Source organism: Bombina bombina, chromosome 5 (assembly GCF_027579735.1).
Source record: "Bombina bombina isolate aBomBom1 chromosome 5, aBomBom1.pri, whole genome shotgun sequence".
Classification (NCBI taxonomy): Eukaryota; Metazoa; Chordata; class Amphibia; order Anura; family Bombinatoridae; genus Bombina; species Bombina bombina.
The window spans coordinates 767,206,053-767,228,402 of NC_069503.1; the positions used below are offsets into that span (position 1 = coordinate 767,206,053).

General features: G+C 39.4%; 1 protein-coding gene across 2 annotated transcripts in view; it reads right to left on the bottom strand.

Moving 5' to 3' along the window:
- The window catches only part of ZNF236 (zinc finger protein 236), a 680,094-nt gene that overhangs the window by 472,033 nt on the left and 185,711 nt on the right, over positions 1 to 22,350 (bottom strand). For both annotated transcript variants that reach the window (XM_053714849.1, XM_053714848.1), the window contains exon 11: positions 15,650 to 15,922. In XM_053714849.1, the coding sequence (XP_053570824.1) occupies positions 15,650 to 15,922 (273 nt within the window). The remainder of the gene's footprint in view (positions 1 to 15,649; positions 15,923 to 22,350) is intronic.

Consider the following 22,350-nt stretch of genomic DNA (forward strand, 5'->3'; position numbering starts at 1 on the left):
TATGACTAGTGTCTCTGCAGCTCTCTTGAATACGAAGAACAGATTTATTCAACAATGGGAGCCATACATTATGTATATTGAACAAGTAAACAGAGCTAGAAGAAATACCAATCAGATGGTTGGGGATGTGGGTGGCCCAACAGTACTGGTCCTTGGAGTAGAGAGACCCCCGTAAGCAGAACTAGACTCAAATATTTATGTAGATGGGTAGGAGGTTGTTTGTAGGATTATATCCCCATCCACGCTGTAACTAATTTCACGATGCATATAGACATTAATCCCACGTTAAGAAAGGCAATGGCTCAACATAAGGTTCCCGAAAGATAATTGCTAATACTATCAACCGTTCTTTGTCAATTCATATTTTATTCAGAGGAAGCACTTGAAGACTGTATTATTTATTATAGGTTTACTGTTATTGACTTTGTTATATGTATATTTTGATCACCAACTGAAAAAAACAATAAAAAGATTTCAACAAAAAAGAAAAGAAAAATAATAAACCAAGGGTTAAAGGGACAGTCTACACCAGAATTTTTATTGTTTTAAAAGATAGATAATCCCTTTATTACCCATTTCTCAGTTTTGCATAACTAACACAGTTATAATAATATACTTTTAACCTCTGTGATTTTCTTGTATCTAAGCCTCTGCAAACTGCCCCTTTTTTCAGTTCTTTTGACAGACTTGCAGTCTAGCCAATCAGTGCCTGCTCCCAGATAACTTCTTGTGCATGAGCACAGTGTTATCTATATGAAATACGTGAACTAACACCCTCTAGTGGTGAAAAACTGTTAAAATGCAATCTGAAAGAGGTGGGCTTCAAGGTCTAAGAAATTAGCATATGAACCTCCTAGATTAAGCTTTCAACTAAGAATACCAAGAGCAAAATTGGTGATAAAAGTAAATTGGAAAATTGTTTAAAATTACATGCTCTATCTGAATCATGAAAGTTTATTTTGGCCTAGACTGTCCCTTTAAATTTATACAATAATATGTAAGTTCTTGAAATAAAGGGTGCTCATCGCTCCAATTGAAAATTAAATTGTGTCAGCAAGATGACCAGTTCTATTTTTGTTCCAATAATTAACAGCTGAGGTTTGCAGATCCCTTTTAGCGCATGAAGCAAAAGTTAGCTCTCAACAGGGCTAAATATCCTCCTAATCATGTGATAGCCTGCTGCAGATGAGGATCGGAGCTTGGATGTGCAAAAAAGCTGAAAGCAGTAAATTTAAAGAGACAGTACATAGATTTTTGATATTTTTCTAACAGTACCCAAAGTGCCTAAAAGTTTATGTAGCATTAAATTATGTATTTGACTATGTACCCAGGATATGTGAAATGTGTACATGATCATGCTAATAGCCTGCTGGCTATAATGGTACTTACCTCTCAGCATCTGTCTACTGTGTTCACCTTAGCTGCAAAAGACAGCTACCAGTAAATTGGCCCATCCAAATCAGTGCAAATACAGTGCCAAAGATCTGTAAGGTGATAACAAGGAGCAGCACACTGTAGACCAGGAGATGGGTGAGCATGCCCACATTTCACCTAGGAGGCTGGTGGCATCTCCACAACGGGAGAAGATTTTCACTGCCTGGCTGAACTCCTATCTACTCCTCTGTCATGTTTGTAGGTTCTCTGAGGAAGTTTTATAGTGATCTAGAGCCCATTTATTGCATTACCAACAAGGTTTATTATACCTACAGCATATTTCTTCTAGTGCTGAACGTGACTGCAATATGTCACTGTTCTTACCGGCTAATCTACCTATAAAAACAAAATTTATGCTTACCTGATAAATTTCTTTCTTTCCAGACAGAGATTTCACAACGTCATTCCAATTACTAATGGGATATTCAACTCCTGGCCAGCAGGAGGAGGAAAAGAGCACCCCAGCAAAGCTGTTAAGTGTAACTTCTCTTACCCATAATCCCCAGTCATTCAGCTGAAGGAAAAAGAAGAAACAAAAGGTTGAAAAGGTGCCTGAGGTTTATTAAAAAAAAACTGCCGATTTACAATAAAGTAGAGGGCAGGGTCGTGGACTCTCCATGTCCGGAAATAAATACATTTATCAGGTAAGCATAACTTTTGTTTTCTTTCCAAAGACATGGAGAGTCCACAACATCATTCCAATTACTAGTGGGAACCAATACCCAAGCTAGAGGACACAGAATGAACAGGGAGGGAGAAAAAGGCAGGAGGACCTAAACAGAAGGCACCACAGCTTGAAGAACCTTTCTCCCAAAAGAAACCTCACCCGAGGCAAAAGAATCAAATTTGTAGAATTTGGAAAAAGTATGCAGAGAGGACCATGTTGCCACCTTGCAAATCTGTTCCACAGAAGCTTCATTTTTGAAAGCCCAAGACGAGGAGACAGCCCTAGTGGAATGAGCCGTAATTCTCTCAGGAGGCTGTTGTCCAGCAGTCTCATAGGCCAAACGAATCAAACTTCTCAACTAGAGAGACAGAGTAGTAGAAGTGGCCTTCTGACCCTTACGCTTTCCAGAGAAAACAACTAACAAGGCAGAAGATTGCCAAAAATCTTTAGTAGCTTGTAAGTAAAACTTTAGGAGCCCGCACAACATCCAAGTTATGCAAAAAACGTTCCTTATGAGAAGAAGGATTAGGACAAAAAGAAGGAACAACAATTTACTGATTAATATTTCGATCCAACACCACCTTACGGAGAAACCCCAATTTAGTACGAAGGACCTCCTTATCAGCATGAAAAATAAGGTATGGAGAATCACACTGCAGAGCTGGAAGCTCAGACACTCTGCGAGTGGAAGAAATAGCAAGAAGAAACAAAACCTTCCAAGATAACAATTTAATAGCAACAACATGCATAGGTTCAAACGGAGCCTGCTGCAAAACTTTAAGAACTAGATTAAGGCTCCACAGGGGAGCAACAGGTTTAAACACAGACCTGATTCTAACCAGGGCCTAAACAAAGGCTTGAACATCTGGTAAATCTGCCAGACGTTTTAGTAAAAGGATAGATAATGCAGAAATCTGACCCTTTAGAGAACTGACCAATAAACCCTTCTCTAGGCCATCCTGAAGAAAAGACAAAATCCGGTGAATCCTCACCCTGCTCCAGAAGAACCCCTTAGAGATTCGCACCAGTAAAGATATTTACGCCATATCTTATGGTAAATCTTGCGAGTAACAGGTTTTCAAGCCTGAATCATAGTTTCAATGATGCGCTTCAGAAAAACCACGTCTAGACAGAACTAGGCGTTCAATCTCCAAGCAGTTAGCTTCATATAATCTAGGTTTGGATGGAGGAAAGGACCCTGAATTAGAAGCTCCTTCCTCTAAAGGTAACCTTCAAGGTAGAGATGACATCCTTACCAGATCCGCAAACCAGATCCTGCGAGGCCATGCAGGAGCTATTAGGATCAGCAATGCTCTCTCCTGTTTGATATGAGCAATAACTTGTGGAAGGAGAGCAAATGGAGGAAACAGATATGCCAGAGAAAACCTTGGAGGAACCGCTAGGGCATCACAACGGCCTGAGGATCTCTTTGATTAAACCGTACTTTGGAACCTTGATTTTGGGGGGAAGCCATCAGATCCAACTCTGGAACACCCCACTTGAGGGTTAGCTGACAGAACACTTCCCAATGGAGAGCCCACTCCCCGGGATAAAAGGTCTGTCTGCTCAGAAAATCTTCCTCCTTGTTGTCCACTCCTGGAATGTGGATGGCAGATAGAAGACAATTGCGGGCTTTCGCCCACTGTAGAATGCAAGTCCCATCCTTCATAGCTAAGGAACTCTGAGTCCTTCCCTGGCAGTTGATGTAAGCAACTGAGATGATGTCGTCCGACTGGAATCTGATAAACCGGACTAAAGATAGTTGAGGCCACGCCACTAGGGCATTGAAGATAGCTTTCAACTCCAAGATGTTTATGGGAAAAGAGGACTCTTCTCGAGACCACAGACCCTGAGCCTTCAAAAGACCCCAAACAGCTCTCCAGCCTGACAGACTGGCGTCCGTAGTCACAATCTCCCAGGAAGGTCTCAGAAAACAAGTGCCCCAAGACAGATGTTCCTGTGACATTCACCACAAAAGAGTCTCTTCTTAGAGGGTCCAGATTTATTCTCTGAGATATATCCGAATGGTCTCCGTTCCATTGACAGAGCATACAAAGTTGCAGTTGTCGCAGATGGAACCGAGCAAAAGGAATTATGTCCATGGATGCCACCATCAGACTAATCACCTCCATGCATTAAGCCACAGATGGACAAAAGGTAGACTGGAGAGAAAGGAATGAAGCAAGAATCTCGGATTTTCTGACCTCCGTCAGGAACATTTGCATGGAGAGGGAATCTATTATAGTCTCTAGGAAACACACTTTGGTAGATGGAATTAGAGAACTCTTTTCCAAATTCACCTTCCACCCGTGGGAATGTAGAAAAGACAACAACATCTCTGTATGAGATTTTGCAAGTTGAAAAGATGATGTCTGAACCAAGATGTCATCTAGATAAGGCGCCACTGCAATTCCCTGGGATCTGATCACTGCCAATAGTGCTCCCAGGACCTTTGTGAATATTCTGGGAGCCGTGGTAAGACCAAATGGAAGGGCAATAAACTGGAAATGCTTGTCCAGAAAGGCAAATATTAGGAAATTGGTGATGATCCAGGTGAATGGGAACATGTAAGTACGCGTCCTTCAGGTCTATGGTCGTCATGAACTGACCTTCCTGGACCAACGGAAGAATGGAACGAATAGTTTCCATTTTGAAAGACGGAACCTTGAGGAACTTGTTAAAATTATTTAAATCTAGGATGGGACGAAAAGTCCTCTCCTTTTTGGGAACCACAAATAGATTTGAATAGAATCCTAGACCTTGTTCCTTTAGAGGGACTGGTACAATAACTCCCAGGGAGGATAGGTCCTTTACGCAACTTAAGAAGGCCTCCTTTTCCTGGATTGAGGATAATATTGACAGGAGAAATCTGCCCCTTGGAGGGCAAGACTTGAACCCTATCTTGTAATCCTGGGATACTATGTCCACAATCCATGGATCTGGGACATCACAAATCCAGGCTTGTTTGAAAAAAAGAAAGTTAGCCCCTGCACCCGAACCAAAATTGGATCAGGGACGGACCCTTCATGCTGACTTTGAGTAAGCAGAGGGCTTTTTCTTTTGTTTTCCCTTGTTCCAGGGCTGGTTGGATTTCCAAGAGGACTTCGATTGTTCTGGTTTAGAAGAGGAGGATTTTTGTCCCTTAAAGTTGTGAAAGGAACGAAAATTAGAAGATTGTCGACCCCTATGCCTATATTTCTTGTCCTGAGGTAGGAAAGATCCCGTTCCACCTGTAATTTCTGAAATGATTTCCGCCAAACCAGGTCCAAACAGAGTTTTACCCTCATAAGGTAAAGATAAAAGCTTGGCCTTTGAGGAAACATCAGCTAACCAAGATTTTAACCACAGAGCTCTGCGGGCTAGCACAGTAAAGCTAGACATCTTAGCTCCCTATCTAATCATTTGCTTGTTGGCATCACAGATAAAGGTATTTGCCAATTTAATAGCTTTGATCCTATCCTGGATTTCCTCTACTGTAGTTTCTTCAGAAATAAGATCAGACAAGGCATCACACCAATAAGATGCAGCCCCCGCAACCATGGCAATACTCGCCTCAGGTTGCCACTGTAATCCTTGATGGATGTACATCTTTTTCAGGTAAGCCTCTAGCTTCTTATCCATTGGATACTTAAAAGAGCAACTATCCTCAATAGGAATGGTAGTTGTCTTAGAAAGGGTAGTAATAGCTCCTTGTCAGTTTATGGCTGGGTAATAATACAATATATTTAATAATTATTCTTTAAATTAACCCCCCAATAAAATGCATACACGAAACAATTAAAATTAATGTAAATTCTTAAATTCTTTATATTAGTTAAATTTATAGACACATTGAATTATATTTATAGGAACCAGGTTTGAATCAAACTATACACGTTTATGCTGTTATAATATGCTATACAAAGATCATAAAAATTACCTTATTCACAATAATCTCCCAAATCAGAGTTGCATTTAAATATCACAATGAGATGCCAAGGTTGTTAATGGTTTGTTAACTTCCAGACAAATATACTTAAGCTACTTAGCCTACAATTGATCCTATATAACTCCAATTATATACATCAGAAATTATATATATTATTAATGCACACAACAAAATTATATGCTAACTTATCTAAGATGAAATAAATTCTTTAGCAGCAATAAGGCAAATTCTAAAATATATTTATATGGCTACAATTATAAATTACTTGGCAAACAAAAGATTAGTTTTAAACCACACAGGATTATGAATGCAAGCTAAAATACAAAGTGCCCTTTTAAAATTACTAACTGCAAATACCTTTGTCTAAAATATTAAAAATATAGAACAGTCATACATCACCCAAATAAACAAATCAATGTTTCAGCTTCCAGAACTTCTTGTTTCACCTCATATGAATAAGTGTATTGCGATGTGGATAAGAAAAGGTAGTCCAATTTTGCTTAAAGTGACTGTGTCCCGATTTGGCAGCAGTTATTCAGTCACAAGTTTCAGCAGTTAAAAATACCTTTTTTCTCTCCTTGCATTGAGGTCATATCATGTGAAAATCCCCACCCTTTATTATTCTAATCATCAGTGAAACAATATGATATGCCCTCAAGCTTGTCTGTTATTTGCCCTTGCGGAGCATGTCTCTGATTCGCCCTTGGATCTGAATATCTCATAGGTTATTTTGGGAAACGCCTCCCTGAGCAGCCAAATGTCTTTTGGCTGTGATACCGTTCCTGATCCATAGGTGGCAGCAGACACCCAGGAATGCAGATCTCATCATCAATATTGCTAACAATTTAATATATCCTTATAAAGTGATTATTCAACACACCATGATTCCTAGTACTAATAAGTTACATGTTCAAATACACATGAATCACACAGTACCATTTCTTCTGATCATTTTAAGACCAAACGTGAAAATATTACACTTATAATATATTAAAATGTGTTTAAAAATCGCATTTTCTATGAAACGATTTAAAAACAGAATTTATGCTTACCTGATAAATTACTTTCTCCAACGGTGTGTCCGGTCCACGGCGTCATCCTTACTTGTGGGAATATCTCTTCCCCAACAGGAAATGGCAAAGAGTCCCAGCAAAGCTGGCCATATAGTCCCTCCTAGGCTCCGCCCACCCCAGTCATTCGACCGACGGACAGGAGGAAAAATATAGGAGAAACCATATGGTACCGTGGTGACTGTAGTTAAAGAAAATAATTCATCAGACCTGATTAAAAAAACCAGGGCGGGCCGTGGACCGGACACACCGTTGGAGAAAGTAATTTATCAGGTAAGCATAAATTCTGTTTTCTCCAACATTGGTGTGTCCGGTCCACGGCGTCATCCTTACTTGTGGGAACCAATACCAAAGCTTTAGGACACGGATGAAGGGAGGGAGCAAATCAGGTTACCTAAACGGAAGGCACCACGGCTTGCAAAACCTTTCTCCCAAAAATAGCCTCCGAAGAAGCAAAAGTATCAAATTTGTAAAATTTGGCAAAAGTGTGCAGTGAAGACCAAGTCGCTGCCTTACATATCTGGTCAACAGAAGCCTCGTTCTTGAAGGCCCATGTGGAAGCCACAGCCCTAGTGGAGTGAGCTGTGATTCTTTCAGGAGGCTGCCGTCCGGCAGTCTCATAAGCCAATCGGATGATGCTTTTAAGCCAAAAGGAAAGAGAGGTAGAAGTCGCTTTTTGACCTCTCCTTTTACCAGAATAGACAACAAACAAAGAAGATGTTTGTCTGAAATCTTTTGTAGCCTCTAAATAGAATTTTAGAGCACGGACTACGTCCAAATTGTGTAACAAACGTTCCTTCTTTGAAACTGGATTCGGACATAAAGAAGGTACAACTATCTCCTGGTCAAGATAGTAACTTAATATCTATGGAATGTAAAGGTTCAAACAGAACCCCTTGAAGAACTGAAAGAACTAGATTTAGACTCCAGGGAGGAGTCAAAGGTCTGTAAACAGGCTTGATCCTAACCAGAGCCTGAACAAATGCTTGAACATCTGGCACAACTGCCAGTCTTTTGTGTAGTAAGACAGATAAAGCAGAGATCTGTCCCTTTAGAGAACTTGCAGATAATCCTTTCTCCAAACCTTCTTGTAGAAAGGAGAGAATCTTAGGAATTTTTATCTTATTCCATGGGAATCCTATGGATTCACACCAACAGATATATCTTTTCCATATTTTATGGTAAATCTTTCTAGTTACCGGTTTTCTGGCCTGAACCAGAGTATCTATCACAGAATCTGAAAACCCACGCTTTGATAGAATCAAGCGTTCAATCTCCAAGCCGTCAGCTGGAGGGAGACCAGATTTGGATGTTCGAATGGACCCTGAACAAGAAGGTCCTGTCTCAAAGGTAGCTTCCATGGTGGAACCGATGACATATTCACCAGGTCTGCATACCAAGTCCTGCGTGGCCACGCAGGAGCTATCAAGATCACCAAGGCCCTCTCCTGTTTGATCCTGGCTACCAGCCTGGGAATGAGAGGAAACGGTGGAAATACATAAGCTAGGTTGAAGGTCCAAGGTGCTACTAGTGCATCTACTAGAGTCGCCTTGGGATCCCTGGATCTGGACCCGTAGCAAGGAACCTTGAAGTTCTGACGAGACGCCATCAGATCCATGTCCGGAATGCCCCATAATTGAGTTAGTTGGGCAAAGATCTCCGGGTGGAGTTCCCACTCCCCCGGATGGAATGTCTGACGACTCAGATAATCCGCCTCCCAGTTTTCCACACATGGGATGTGGATCGCAGATAGGTGGCAGGAGTGATCCTCCGCCCATTGAATTATTTTGGTCACTTCTTTCATCGCCCTGATGATTGATATACGCAACGGTCGTCATGTTGTCTGATTGGAATCTTATGAATCTGGCCTTTGCTAGCTGAGGCCAAGCCCTGAGAGCATTGAAGATCGCTCTTAGTTCCAGAATGTTTATCGGGAGAAGAGACTCTTCCCGAGACCATAGTCCCTGAGCTTTCAGGGATTCCCAGACCGCGCCCCAGCCCACTAGACTGGCGTCGGTCGTGACAATGACCCACTCTGGTCTGCGGAAGCTCATTCCCTGGGATAGATGGTCCAGGGTCAGCCACCAACGGAGTGAATCTCTGGTCTTCTGATCTACCTGAATCATTGGAGACAAGTCTGTATAGTCCCCATTACACTGTTTGAGCATGCACAGTTGTAATGGTCTTAGATGAATTTGTGCAAAAGGAACTATGTCCATTGCTGCAACCATCAACCCTACTACTTCCATGCACTGCGCTATGGAAGGACGTGGAACAGAATGAAGAATTTGACAAATGCTTAGAAGTTTTGACTTTCTGACCTCTGTCAGAAAAATCCTCATTTCTAAGGAATCTATTATTGTTCCCAAGAAGGGAACTCTTGTTGACGGAGACAGAGAACTTTTTTCTATGTTCACCTTCCATCCGTGTGATCTGAGAAAGGCCAGAACGATGTCTGTATGAGCCTTTGCTTTTGACAGGGACGACGCTTGTATTAGAATGTCGTCCAAGTAAGGTACTACTGCAATGCCCCTCGGTCTTAGAACCGCTAGAAGGGATCCTAGTACCTTTGTGAAAATCCTTGGAGCAGTGGCTAACCCGAATGGGAGGGCCACAAACTGGTAATGTTTGTCCAGAAAGGCGAACCTTAGGAAATGATGATGTTCTTTGTGGATAGGAATATGTAGGTATGCATCCTTTAGATCCAAGGTAGTCATAAATTGACCTTCCTGGATAGTGGGTAGAATTGTTCGAATGGTTTCCATCTTGAACGACGGTACCCTGAGAAATTTGTTTAGGATCTTCAAATCCAAAATTGGTCTGAAAGTTCCCTCTTTTTTGGGAACTACGAACAGATTTGAATAAAATCCCATTCCTTGTTCCTTTATTGGAACTGGGTGTATCACTCCCATCTTTAACAGGTCTGCTACACAATGTAAGAACGCCTGTCTCTTTATTTGGTTTAAGGATAAGTGAGACATGTGGAACCTTCCCCTTGGGGGTAGTTCCCTGAATTCCAGAAGATAACCCTGAGAAACTATTTCTAGTGCCCAGGGATCCTGAACATCTCTTGCCCAAGCCTGAGCAAAGAAATAGAGTCTGCCCCCTACTAGATCCGGTCCCGGATCGGGGGCTACACCTTCATGCTGTTTTGTTAGCAGCAGCAGGCTTCTTGGCCTGCTTACCCTTGTTCCATCCTTGCATTGGTTTCCAGGCTGGTTTGGGTTGTGAGGCATTACCCTCTTGCTTAGAGGATGCAGAATTAGAGGCCGGTCCGTTCCTGAAATTGCGAAAGGAACGAAAATTAGACTTATTCTTGGCCTTGAAAGGCCTATCCTGTGGAAGGGCGTGGCCCTTTCCCCCAGTGATGTCTGAGACAATCTCTTTCAATTCTGGTCCAAATAGAGTTTTACCTTTGAAAGGGATGTTAAGCAATTTTGTCTTGGATGACACATCCGCTGACCAAGACTTTAGCCAAAGCGCTCTGCGCGCCACGATTGCAAACCCTGAATTTTTCGCCGCTAATCTAGCTAATTGCAAAGCGGCATCTAAAATAAAAGAGTTAGCCAACTTAAGAGCGTGAACTCTGTCCATAACCTCCTCATATGGAGTCTCTCTACTGAGCGACTTTTCTAGTTCCTCGAACCAGAACCACGCTGCTGTAGTGACAGGAACAATGCACGAAATGGGTTGTAGAAGGTAACCTTGCTGTACAAAAATCTTTTTAAGCAAACCCTCCAATTTTTTATCCATAGGATCTTTGAAAGCACAACTATCCTCGATAGGAATAGTAGTGCGCTTGTTTAGAGTAGAAACTGCCCCCTCGACCTTAGGAACTGTCTGCCATAAGTCCTTTCTGGGGTCGACCATAGGAAATAATTTCTTAAATATAGGGGGGGAACAAAAGGTATGCCGGGCTTTTCCCACTCCTTATTCACTATGTCCGCCACCCGCTTGGGTATAGGAAAAGCGTCGGGGTGCACCGGAACCTCTAGGAACTTGTCCATCTTACATAATTTCTCTGGAATGACCAAGTTGTCACAATCATCCAGAGTAGATAACACCTCTTTAAGCAGTGCGCGGAGATGTTCTAATTTAAATTTAAATGTCACAACATCAGGTTCAGCTTGTTGAGAAATTTTTCCTGAATCTGAAATTTCCCCATCTGACAAAACCTCCCTCATGGCCACTTCAGATTGGTGTGAGGGTATGACAGAACAATTATCATCAGCGCCCTCCTGCTCCTCAGTGTTTAAAACAGAGCAATCGCGCTTTCTCTGATATGTAGGCATTTTGGATAAAATATTTGCTATGGAGTTATCCATTACAGCCGTCAATTGTTGCATGGTAATAAGCATTGGCGGGCTAGATGTACTAGGGGCCTCCTGCGTGGGCAAAACTGGTGTAGACACAGTAGGAGATGATGTAGTATCATGTTTACTCCCCTCATCTGAGGAATCATCTTGGGCAATTTCATTATCTGTGGCAGTACTGTCCTTACTTTGTTTGGACGCTATGGCACAATTATCACACAAATTTAAATGGGGAGACACATTGGCTTTCATACATATAGAACATAGCTTATCCGAAGGCACAGACATGTTAAACAGGCTTAAAACTTGTCAATAAAGCACAAAAAAATGTTTTAAAACAAAACCGTTACTGTCTCTTTAAATTTTAAACAGAAAACACTTTATTACTGAATATGTGAAAAAGTATGAAGGAATTGTTCAAAAATTACCAAATTTCACCACAGTGTCTTAAAGCATTAAGAGTATTGCACACCAATTTTCAGAGCTTTAACCCTTAAAATAACGGAACCGGAGCCGTTTACAAATTTAACCCCTATACAGTCCCAGCTATAGCCTTTGCTGTGACCTAACCAAGCCCAGAGGGGAATACGATACCAAGTGACGCCTTCTAGAAACTTTTCCAGCTACTTTCAGATCCTCACACATGCATCTGCATGTCTTGCTCTCAAAAACAACTGCGCAGTAATGGCGCGAAAATGAGGCTCAGCCTACAACTGGGAAGGCCCTCCCTGACTGGAAAAGGTGTCTAACATAGTGCCTGCCGTTAAAAAACGTTCCCCAAGTTTATAAATGTGAATTATCAGCATAAACATGTATAAAATGCCCAAATAAAGCAATCGATTTAGCCCATAAAAGTGTCTACCAGTTTTATAGCCCATATTAAGCCCTTTATTCTGTTTGCTTGACTAAGAAAATGGCTTAACGGTCCCCATGAGGGGAAATGACAGCCTTCCAGCATTACATGGTCTTGTTAGAAATATGGCTAGTCATACCTTAAGCAGAAAAGTCTGCTAACTGTTTCCCCCAACTGAAGTTACTTCATCTCAACAGTCCTATGTGGAAACAGCAATCGATTTTAGTTACTGTCTGCTAAAATCATCTTCCTCTCACAAACAGAAATCTTCATCCTTTTCTGTTTCAGAGTAAATAGTACATACCAGCACTATTTTAAAATAACAAACACTTGATAGAAGAATAAAAAACTACATTTAAACACCAAAAAACTCTTAACCATCTCCGTGGAGATGTTGCCTGTGCAACGGCAAAGAGAATGACTGGGGTGGGCGGAGCCTAGGAGGGACTATATGGCCAGCTTTGCTGGGACTCTTTGCCATTTCCTGTTGGGGAAGAGATATTCCCACAAGTAAGGATGACGCCGTGGACCGGACACACCAATGTTGGAGAAAGGATTGTAATACTTTCATCATGGATTCACTTACTCTCTCAGCCATCATCTTAATATCTCATACATACCTTGAGGTCAGCAGACATATGTGGTTTCATATTTCTAATAAATTTTGAATGCATGAAACACCAGATAATAATAATGTTGTTAAAAATATCAAACATTTATACATCTAATACATCTAATTACAGTTATTCATTTAATCCATTGCAAATCTGAAAGGCATTTCTTCTCAGGATATATATATATATATATATATATATATATATATATACACAGTCTGAGAATCAATTATACTTGAAATTTTAAACACAAGTAGTATTTTAAAAATGAATTTTAAAACTACAATACAAACATGTGTTTCTGTTTGGTTCAGTACATGTTTATCTGACACAGCAGGTACCAATTTGCATCAAAGCGTGAATGGTCACTTTCCCAAAACACTTGTCTCAGACTTTTAGACTCTCTTGTAAGAAGTAGGAAATCTTATTACACATTTCCAGGTAGTGACCATAAGGTCTTTTGAAGTGATCTTTCTAAGATAACTTGAAAACCATTCCTTTGATGAATGGGAGAGGGGGTTGGTCTGTTACAGTGATATAGTTTTACAAATAAAATGAATTATTTGGTGTATACAACCATATATATATTAAATAAATTATATATATATATATATATATATATATATATATATATATATATATATATATATATATATATATATATATATATATATATATAAAAATTAATAACATTCAAAGATATCCTGACATCCTTCTACCCTTCAGAGTCAGCAACAGGAAACATATTTTTAAAAACAGAGGAAGCGGAAAAAGGAACCCCTGGTATATCCCATTCCTGAGCAATAATTTCAGACATCTTCCTTGGAACAGGAAAAACTTCCTCAGAAGATGGACAATCATAAACTCTATCCAGTTTAGACGATTTAGTAGGGTTAACAGAAACCAAAGGTTCAGAGTCATCTACCGTAGCTAGGACTTCCTTCAGTAGTAACCCGAGGTGTTCAAGCTTAAATCTAAAATTCACTTCTTCAGGTTCCAAGATTTTTCTTCTAAAGTGTCAGAGTCTGAGATTTCACCTTCAGAAGCTACTAAAGAATTTTTCTCATCAGACAATTGAGAAATATTGGCTAATGCCGACTTAGAGGGGTCAGAAAACTTAGTAGCAGGCAAATGTTTAAATTTCCTCTTACGTTTCCCCGAAGAAGGAAAGCAGATAAAGCCGCTAACACTGCTGAAGTAATTGGAGCGGCGAAATCCCCAGGTAATAAACACCCCAGTAGTTTAAGAGGACACAGCAGGCACAGTATGAGACACAACTAAGGCTTGGGACGTTTGAGGAGAATGCTGCGGCATGTCACGCACAGCAAAAGCCTAAGAGACACTTGGCTCAGAAGGGAGAATCTTTTCTTTAAAAATTTAAAATTTTTGCTAAACATGAGGAACAAAACTGCATTGGTAGAGCAATCTGATTCTCTAAGCATAACAAACATTTATCCAGAGAGATAGGCTGATCCTGTTCAGCGTCCATAATACAAGGACAGGTCCCACTAGCAAAAAACAGAACTGAAACTAAATTGAAATATTAAAAAAAACTTTTACTTTTTTATTGAAAAAATAGTAAATGAAGAGAAAAATACTAATGTAAATTAACTTCAGACACACTATCTGAAGTTCCTACTGGACCAGTGTTAAAATCCCTGTGAACTGTCAGATGGACGATCCAGAGCCACTGAAGATAGTCCGATCGGCAAAGGACAAAGCTGACACCTCTCTTCAAATTGCAGACCAGCTTTCTGAGCTCACAAAAGTCTGCTCCATAAAACCGGAAGTGCGGAGGACAAGTGAGTGGCTGGAAATAGAAACTGTGCTACACATACTAGCGCCAAAAAAACAAACTGTATAAGCTTTTAAAAGCCGTTTGTTCCCACGGCTGTATAAGCTAATAAAACCGTTAGCTCCCTCTGCTGGTGAGAATTTAAAACCAGCAACGATAAGAAATAACTCCCAAATATGTTGCAATATAACATAAATAAGCCACATATAATGCCAAGAATTAAGGAGATTAACCCTTAAAGTCTCTCATCCTCATACCTAAAGTGCCAACTATTTTTTGTCCCTTTTGACCCAATAAAAATTTACCCCAACACTGTACCCCATGGCAGTAGTGAAACTCTGTCCTATAATGAGATCCACTGGAGGTTTAACCTCTTGAGTGCTGTCTTTTCTAACCTAGAAAGGAAGAGAAACTTACCTGTGGATCCGGCTGCGGGGCAATAAGCAGCTACATAGGTGTGGCAGGTACTGCGCTCCCTGTCACGACCTGTAGTAAGAGAAAGATCAGAGTCAACAACCCTGGCTTTCAACAAAAAGGTAGAAAACTTGGTAGAAGTAAAGTAAGGGCTACCTCACCGCCTTCTAACTGCTAAAAGCCACCACTACTCTTACTCAAGAGATTGACGTGGACACAGCTAGAACCCAGTCCTTACTTGCAAGGAAAAATACGCATAAAAGGACAATATATCTTCAGACACCAACTTTGTATACATCAGTCCCAATTGTTTGAAGAACCTTCTAGAACATTTCACCAATTCCATATGTGTTAACAAGCACTGCTCTTATTTTATCAACTACTAAAAGTAACAGCATATGTTCTTCAACAGATATGTAAGTGATGATTCCTCTTCATAAATATGTGATATTACCTCATATATAAAAGACATCCTAAAAAATTTAAGAATATATGTAATATGACGACAAAGTAACAAAAGAACCTGAGATTTAAAATTAAAAAAACAGCCAAGATTCTTACCAGTGTGTAGACGAATGTGAACTTTTAAACTTCCAGAGGTGGAGAAGCATTTCATGCAATATTCACATTTGAAAGCTTTGATGCCAGTGTGCGTCTTTAAGTGGGCTGTCAAAGTACTTTTTACAGCGAAGGCTCTGAAACACTGTAGACATTTGAAAGGCTTTTCGTGGGTGTGGATACGAATATGCCGAACAAGATCACTGGGCTTTTTAAACTCCTTTGCACAGTAAGTACAAATGTGCCACCGGATGCCACATTCTTCTCTGAAAGAACCTGAAACAAAATTTGTACAACAATTTATTAATATATCTTATGGCAGATATTAGTATGGGCCTCAAATGAATCCAAAACTAAAATAGTGTGTGTGTGCACCTTTATTGTGACATTTCAGAGATAAACACCCCTTCCTCAGACCTGTTTAACCCTGAAAAATAACAATAATGGTGTGATTATATTAAAACCCAGAAAGTGCCTGCCTAGACTTTTTTGCTGTGGATATTTTTCCCAGCACCCTGGTGTAGAAAATGTATACACACACACACATATATATATATATATATATATATATATATATATATATATATATATATATATATAAAGGAGTGTGAAGCGCCAGTCGAATACTAATACAATGAATATACAACAATATATACACAATAAATACACAATGTATTCAATGAGTGGATCCACAGAAGTCCATAAGACATAGAACAAGGTCCCCAAATGGAGTATAGAAGGTATCCCACTTACTAGAAACTACCTCAAGCCTATGAGGTAAGTTGCTGCATCTGTGTGGGAGAGACCTCCAAAGATGGGGTTGTAGTGGCGCACGGTGCATACTTACATTTCCATTTTTGAAAAAGATATAGCTTTTTTTAGAAGCATTTTTGCTATTGCATGTATATTACAAAAATGCTTCTATTCAAAACTGAAATGTGCCTTTGTCGATTTTGGCTGGAACGTCCCTTTAATGTTACATAATTATGCACTATGCGCAGAGTTATGTAACATTAACTTAACGATACCTGCAAAAAATATATAATTTTGTGAGATTTAAAGCCCGCACAGCTCTACTTACTTTGCGTTCTTCGCCAGCCTCTTCTGATCCTGTCTTTTTTTAAAAAGCATCATGGGCGTGCGCTACTATCACAGCCGACAGCTTTAGCTATCGCAGGAGCGCAGTACATTTAGTTCAATGGTGCTAGACACACTTTTAAAAAAAGACAGGATCAGAAGAGGCTGGCGAAGAACACAAGGTAAGTGTAGCTTTGCAGGCTTAAAGGGACACTGAACGCAAATTTTTTATTTTGTGATTCAGATAGAAAGTTGCTTAAATTTGCATGCTCTAATTTACTCCTATTATCAATTTTTCTTCATTCTCTTGATTTCTTTATTTGAAAAAGAAGGCATCTAAGCTATTTTTTTGGTTCAGACCCATGGAAAGCACTTGTTTATTGGTGGGTGAATTTATCCACCAATCAGCAAGAACAACACAGTGTGTTCACCAAAAATAGGCCTTAACTTACATTCTTGCATTTCAAATAAAGATACCAAGAGAATGAAGATAATTTGATAATAGAAATCAATTAGAAAGTTGCTTAAAAGTGCATGCTCTATCTGAATCACGAAAGAAAAAATTTGGGTTCAGTGTCGCTTTAAATCTCATAAAACTCTTATTTTTTTGCAGTCCCTTTAAGCTTGAGAGCTGTTTATCAGACTATGAAGGGTTTTGGATGTGAAGAAGAGAAACATATAAAAATAGAATGTTAAAATAAAGCCCTCAAAGATTTTGTGCAATTTCTCTCTATGATGAGGAGTTCTTGATTATCATGCCTTAAAATCACATTATAGTCATATTGTAGTTAAAGAAACCGGTGGAGGTCTTAAAGAGCAATCCGCTCGTCAAACTTACGTTCTGACAAATTATAACTGCAATACAAAAGACCATGTTACTTATTCAGATACTGTAATTAAAAAAACGAGGCAACATCAGTGAAACATATATTCTAATTAATCTGTTATATATATAAAAAAGGTAGCCAATAAATACCCAACCTAGCTGAATGACTAAAGCAGCTGATTGGCTCATTTGAAATTTCTGTTTCGGACTAGCAACACCTAGCAGAGCTTAAACTATGTGTTTAACCCATTTTCTGGTGTTAAACACACAAAGCTGCAGGGTCAGTCAATAAAAAAAATATATTAAAAAAATAGTGCTGTATAAAAGGACCACTAAATACAGTAAATGGCATAATGACTAATAAAAACACTACCACTACCTCTACTGGTGGAGAGGTCTTATCCTCCACAAATGTAGCAAAAAAAAAAGTTAATACAAGAAATGTCTATAGGGCACTAAAAATATAATTAAGACATGATGGACAAGATTACGAGTGAAGCGCAAATCAACGCTCCAGTTTGAGCGTTAATTGCCCTAGAAGGTTGCACTTGTATTATGAGTTGAAAGTAAACTCTAGCGATAACCCGACGAGCGCAAAAAAAGTTAGAATATTGCATGCGTGTTCACCAATTCCCCCATAGAAGTCAATGGAGGAAAAATAAAGTGGAACAAAAAAATACACTCTCGCGCAAACACGATCGCATATTCTCATTTGCACTAACCCAACATGAAAATGTGGATATTTCACATTCCAATGTTCTGCATATAACAGAATATGTTGTATTTATTCATAAATAAATATTTCTACATATACAGTATCTAATGCTTTTTGGTACAATATATATCTATATATGATTACATATAGGTATAGCTATATATATATATATATACACACACACACACATATATATATATATATATATATATATATATATATATGAATATCTTTTTATAAATACATAGAACATATTCTGCTATGTGCAGAACATTGGAATGTATAATATTTACAGTAAATACAAAGTGTAACACTTTATTAAATATGAATATTGCATATATATGCTTTTACATGTTTTCATCTACTTAATGGCAAAGGGCTTTAATGCACTTATATATGTCTGAAAATACATATGCGCACACACACATTATATATATATATATATATATATATATATATACACACACACACAGTATCCCACAAAAGTGAGTACACCCCTCACACTTTTGTAAATATTTTATTATATTTTTTCATGTGACAACACTGAAGAAATTACACTTTGCTACAATGTAAAGTAGTGAGTGCACAGCCTGTATAACAGCTCAACACACAGCCATTAATGTCTAAACCGTTGGCAAGAAAAGTGAGTACACCCCTAAGTGGAAATGTCCAAATTGGGCCGAATTAGCCATTTTCCCTCCCCGGTGTCATGTTTCTCGTTAGTGTTACAAGGTCTCAGGTGTGAATGGGAAGAAGGTATGTTAAATTTGGTGTTATCGCTCTCACACTCTCTCATACTGGTCACTGGAAGTTCAACATGGCACCTCATGGCAAAAAAATCTCTGAGGATCTGAAAAAATTGTTACTCTACATAAACACAAAAACAAAAAGGGTAAAGAACCCAATAGGGGGCGCTATTATGTATAGACTATACTGCACAGCTATATTTCATATAGGAATGCATAAAGATTATATATAGATACTAGATATATACACATACATACACACACACACACATATATATATATATATATATATATATATATATATACCTACAACAAAAAATCAGCGGAATCACAAAGTTACAATGTTACAATATTAGTATACAATCATTAGGCCTGATGAAACGGTCTTTACCGAGAAACGCGTTGCAAGCTGTTTACTCATATTGCATGAGTGATATATGTATTTTATAATTGTTTTTATCTTTATTAAACTTATTTTTAACCATATATCCTCATTGCTGCTGATTATATTTATCTGAGTTACCTGTCGATCCTATTTGCTGTGGAGTATCCTGCTGCTTACCCTGTACAGCCAGCTGGTTTGCTGTGATAACCAGCCTGCCTCTACTGGCACGTCTGAGTGCCGCTACAGAATGTGAGTACCCTGTACTGGTTTTAAACTAATTATTGGGTGCTTACAGATTCACACAGTTTATGCGCTTTTCTTTGCACCTAGCTCCAGACCTCCACATTGCTGGACTGATCTCCTACATTCGGCTGAAATATTTACAGATTCCTACTTGGGGATATCCTGGAGTGCCTTGTACAGCTAGCTGGTTTGCTGTGAATACCAGCCTGCATCTACAGGCACAATTGAGTGCCTTTCCACATTGTGAGTACCCTGCACTTGTTCTATTTTTGATACTGGCTGCTACAGATTCACACATACGGCGCCTCTTTCCTTGTGTTTCATTTTACTCTACATAAAGATGGCATAGGCTAGAAGAAGATTGCCAATACCTTGAAACTGAGCTGCAGCACGGTGGGCAAGACCATACAGTGGTTTCATAGGACAGGTTCCACTCAGAACAGGCCTTGCCATGGTCAACCAAAGAAGTTGAGTGCACATGCTCAGCCTCATATCCAAAGGTTGTCTTTGGGAAATAGGCGTATGAGTGCTGCCAGAATTGCTGCAGAGGTTGAAGGGGTGGGAGTCAGCCTATCAGTGCTCAGACCATAAGCCGCACACTGCTTAAAATTGGTCTGCTTGGCTTTCATCCCAGAAGGAAGCCTCTTCTAAAGATGATGCACAAGAAAGCCTGCAAACAGTTTGCTGAAGACAGGCAGACTAAGGACATGGATTACTGGAACCATGTCCTGTGATCTGATGAGACCAAGATAAACTTACTGGTTCAGATGGTGTCAAGCGTGTGTGGCGGCAACCAGGTGAGGAGTACAAAGACAAGTGTGTCTTGCCTACAGTCAAGCATGGTGGTGGGAGTGTCATGGTCTGGGCCTGCAGGAGTGCTTCCGGCACTGGGGAGCTACAGTTCATTGAGGGAACCATGAATGCCAATATGTACTATGACATACTGAAGCAAAGCATGATCCCATCCCTTCGGAGACTGGGCTGCAGGGCAGTATTCCAACATGATAACACCCCCAAACAGACCTCCAAGACGACCACTGCCTTGCTAAAGAAGCTGAGGGTAAAGGTGATTTACTAGCCGAGCATGTCTCCAGACCTAAACCCTATTGAGCATCTGTGGGGCATCCTCAATTGGAAGGTCTCTAACATCCACCAGGGGTTAGGGCAGTGCTGGGAAATAAAGGTGGCCACACAAAAACATAATTTATGTAAGAACTTACCTGATAAATTAATTTCTTTCATATTGTCAAGAGTCCATGAGCTAGTGACGTATGGGATATACACTACTACCAGGAGGGGCAAAGTTTCCCAAACCTCAAAATGCCTATAAATACACCTCTCACAACACCCACAATTCAGTTTAATGAATAGCCAAGTAGTGGGGTGATAGAAAAAAAGGAGTAAAAAGCATCAAAAAAGGGAACTGGAAATATAATTGTGCTTTATACAAAAAAACTTAACGACCATAAAAAGGGTGGGTCTCATGGACTCTTGCCAATATGAAATAAATAAATTTATCAGGTACGTTCTTACATAAATTATGTTTTCTTTCATGTAATTGGCACGAGTCCATGAGCTAGTGACGTATGGGATAGTAAAACCCAAGATGTGGTACTCCACAGAAGAGTCAATAGAGAGGGAGGGATAAAAATAAAAACAGCCATTTTCCGCTGAAAAAATTAAATCTATATCCAAAAAAATAAGTTTTTCTCATAATTGAAAGAAAAAAAACTTAAAACATAAGCAGTGGAATCAAACTGAAACAGCTGTCTGAAGAACCTCTCTACCAAAAACTGCTTCCGAAGAGGCAAATACTTAAAAACTATAGAATTTAGTAAACGTATGCAAAGAAGACCATGTTGCTGCTTTGCAAATATGATCAACTGAAGCTTCATTTTTAAAAGCCCACAAAGTGGAAACTGATCTAGTAGAATGAGCTGTGATTCTCTGAGGCGGGGCCTGACCTGACTCCAAATAAGCCTGATGAATCAAAAGCTTAAACCAGGATGCCAAGGAAATGGCAGAAGTTTTCTGACCTTTCCTAGGACCAGAAAAGACAACAAATAGACCAGAAGTCTTCCTGAAATTTTTAGTAGCTTCAACTTAATATTTCAAAGCTATTACAACATCCAGAAAATGTAAGGATCTCTCCAAAGAATTCTTAGGATTATGACACAAAGAGGGAACAACAATTTCCCTAATACTGTTGTTAGAATTCACAACTTTAGGTAAAAATGTAAATGAAGTCCACAAAACTGACTTATCTTGATGGAAAAATCAGAAAAGGAGACTCACAAGAAAGAGCAGATAATTCAGAAACTCTTCTAGCAGAAGAGATAGCCAAAAGGAACAACACTTTCCAAGAAAGTAGTTTAATATCCAAAAAATGCATAGGCTCAAACGGAGGAGCCTGTAAAGCCTTCAAATCCAAATTAAGACTCCAAGACGGAGAAATTGTTTTAATGACAGGCTTGAAACAAACCAAAGCCTGCACAAAACAGTGAATATCAGGAAACTTAGCAATCTTTCTGTGAAATAAAACAGAAAGAGCAGAGATTTGTCCCTTCAAGGAACTTGCAGACAAACCTTTATCCAAACCATCCTGAAGGAACTGTAAAATTCTAGGAATTCTAAAAGAATGCCAGGAGAATTTATGAGAAGAACACTATGAAATATAAGTCTTCCAAACTCAATAAAAAATCTTCCTAGAAA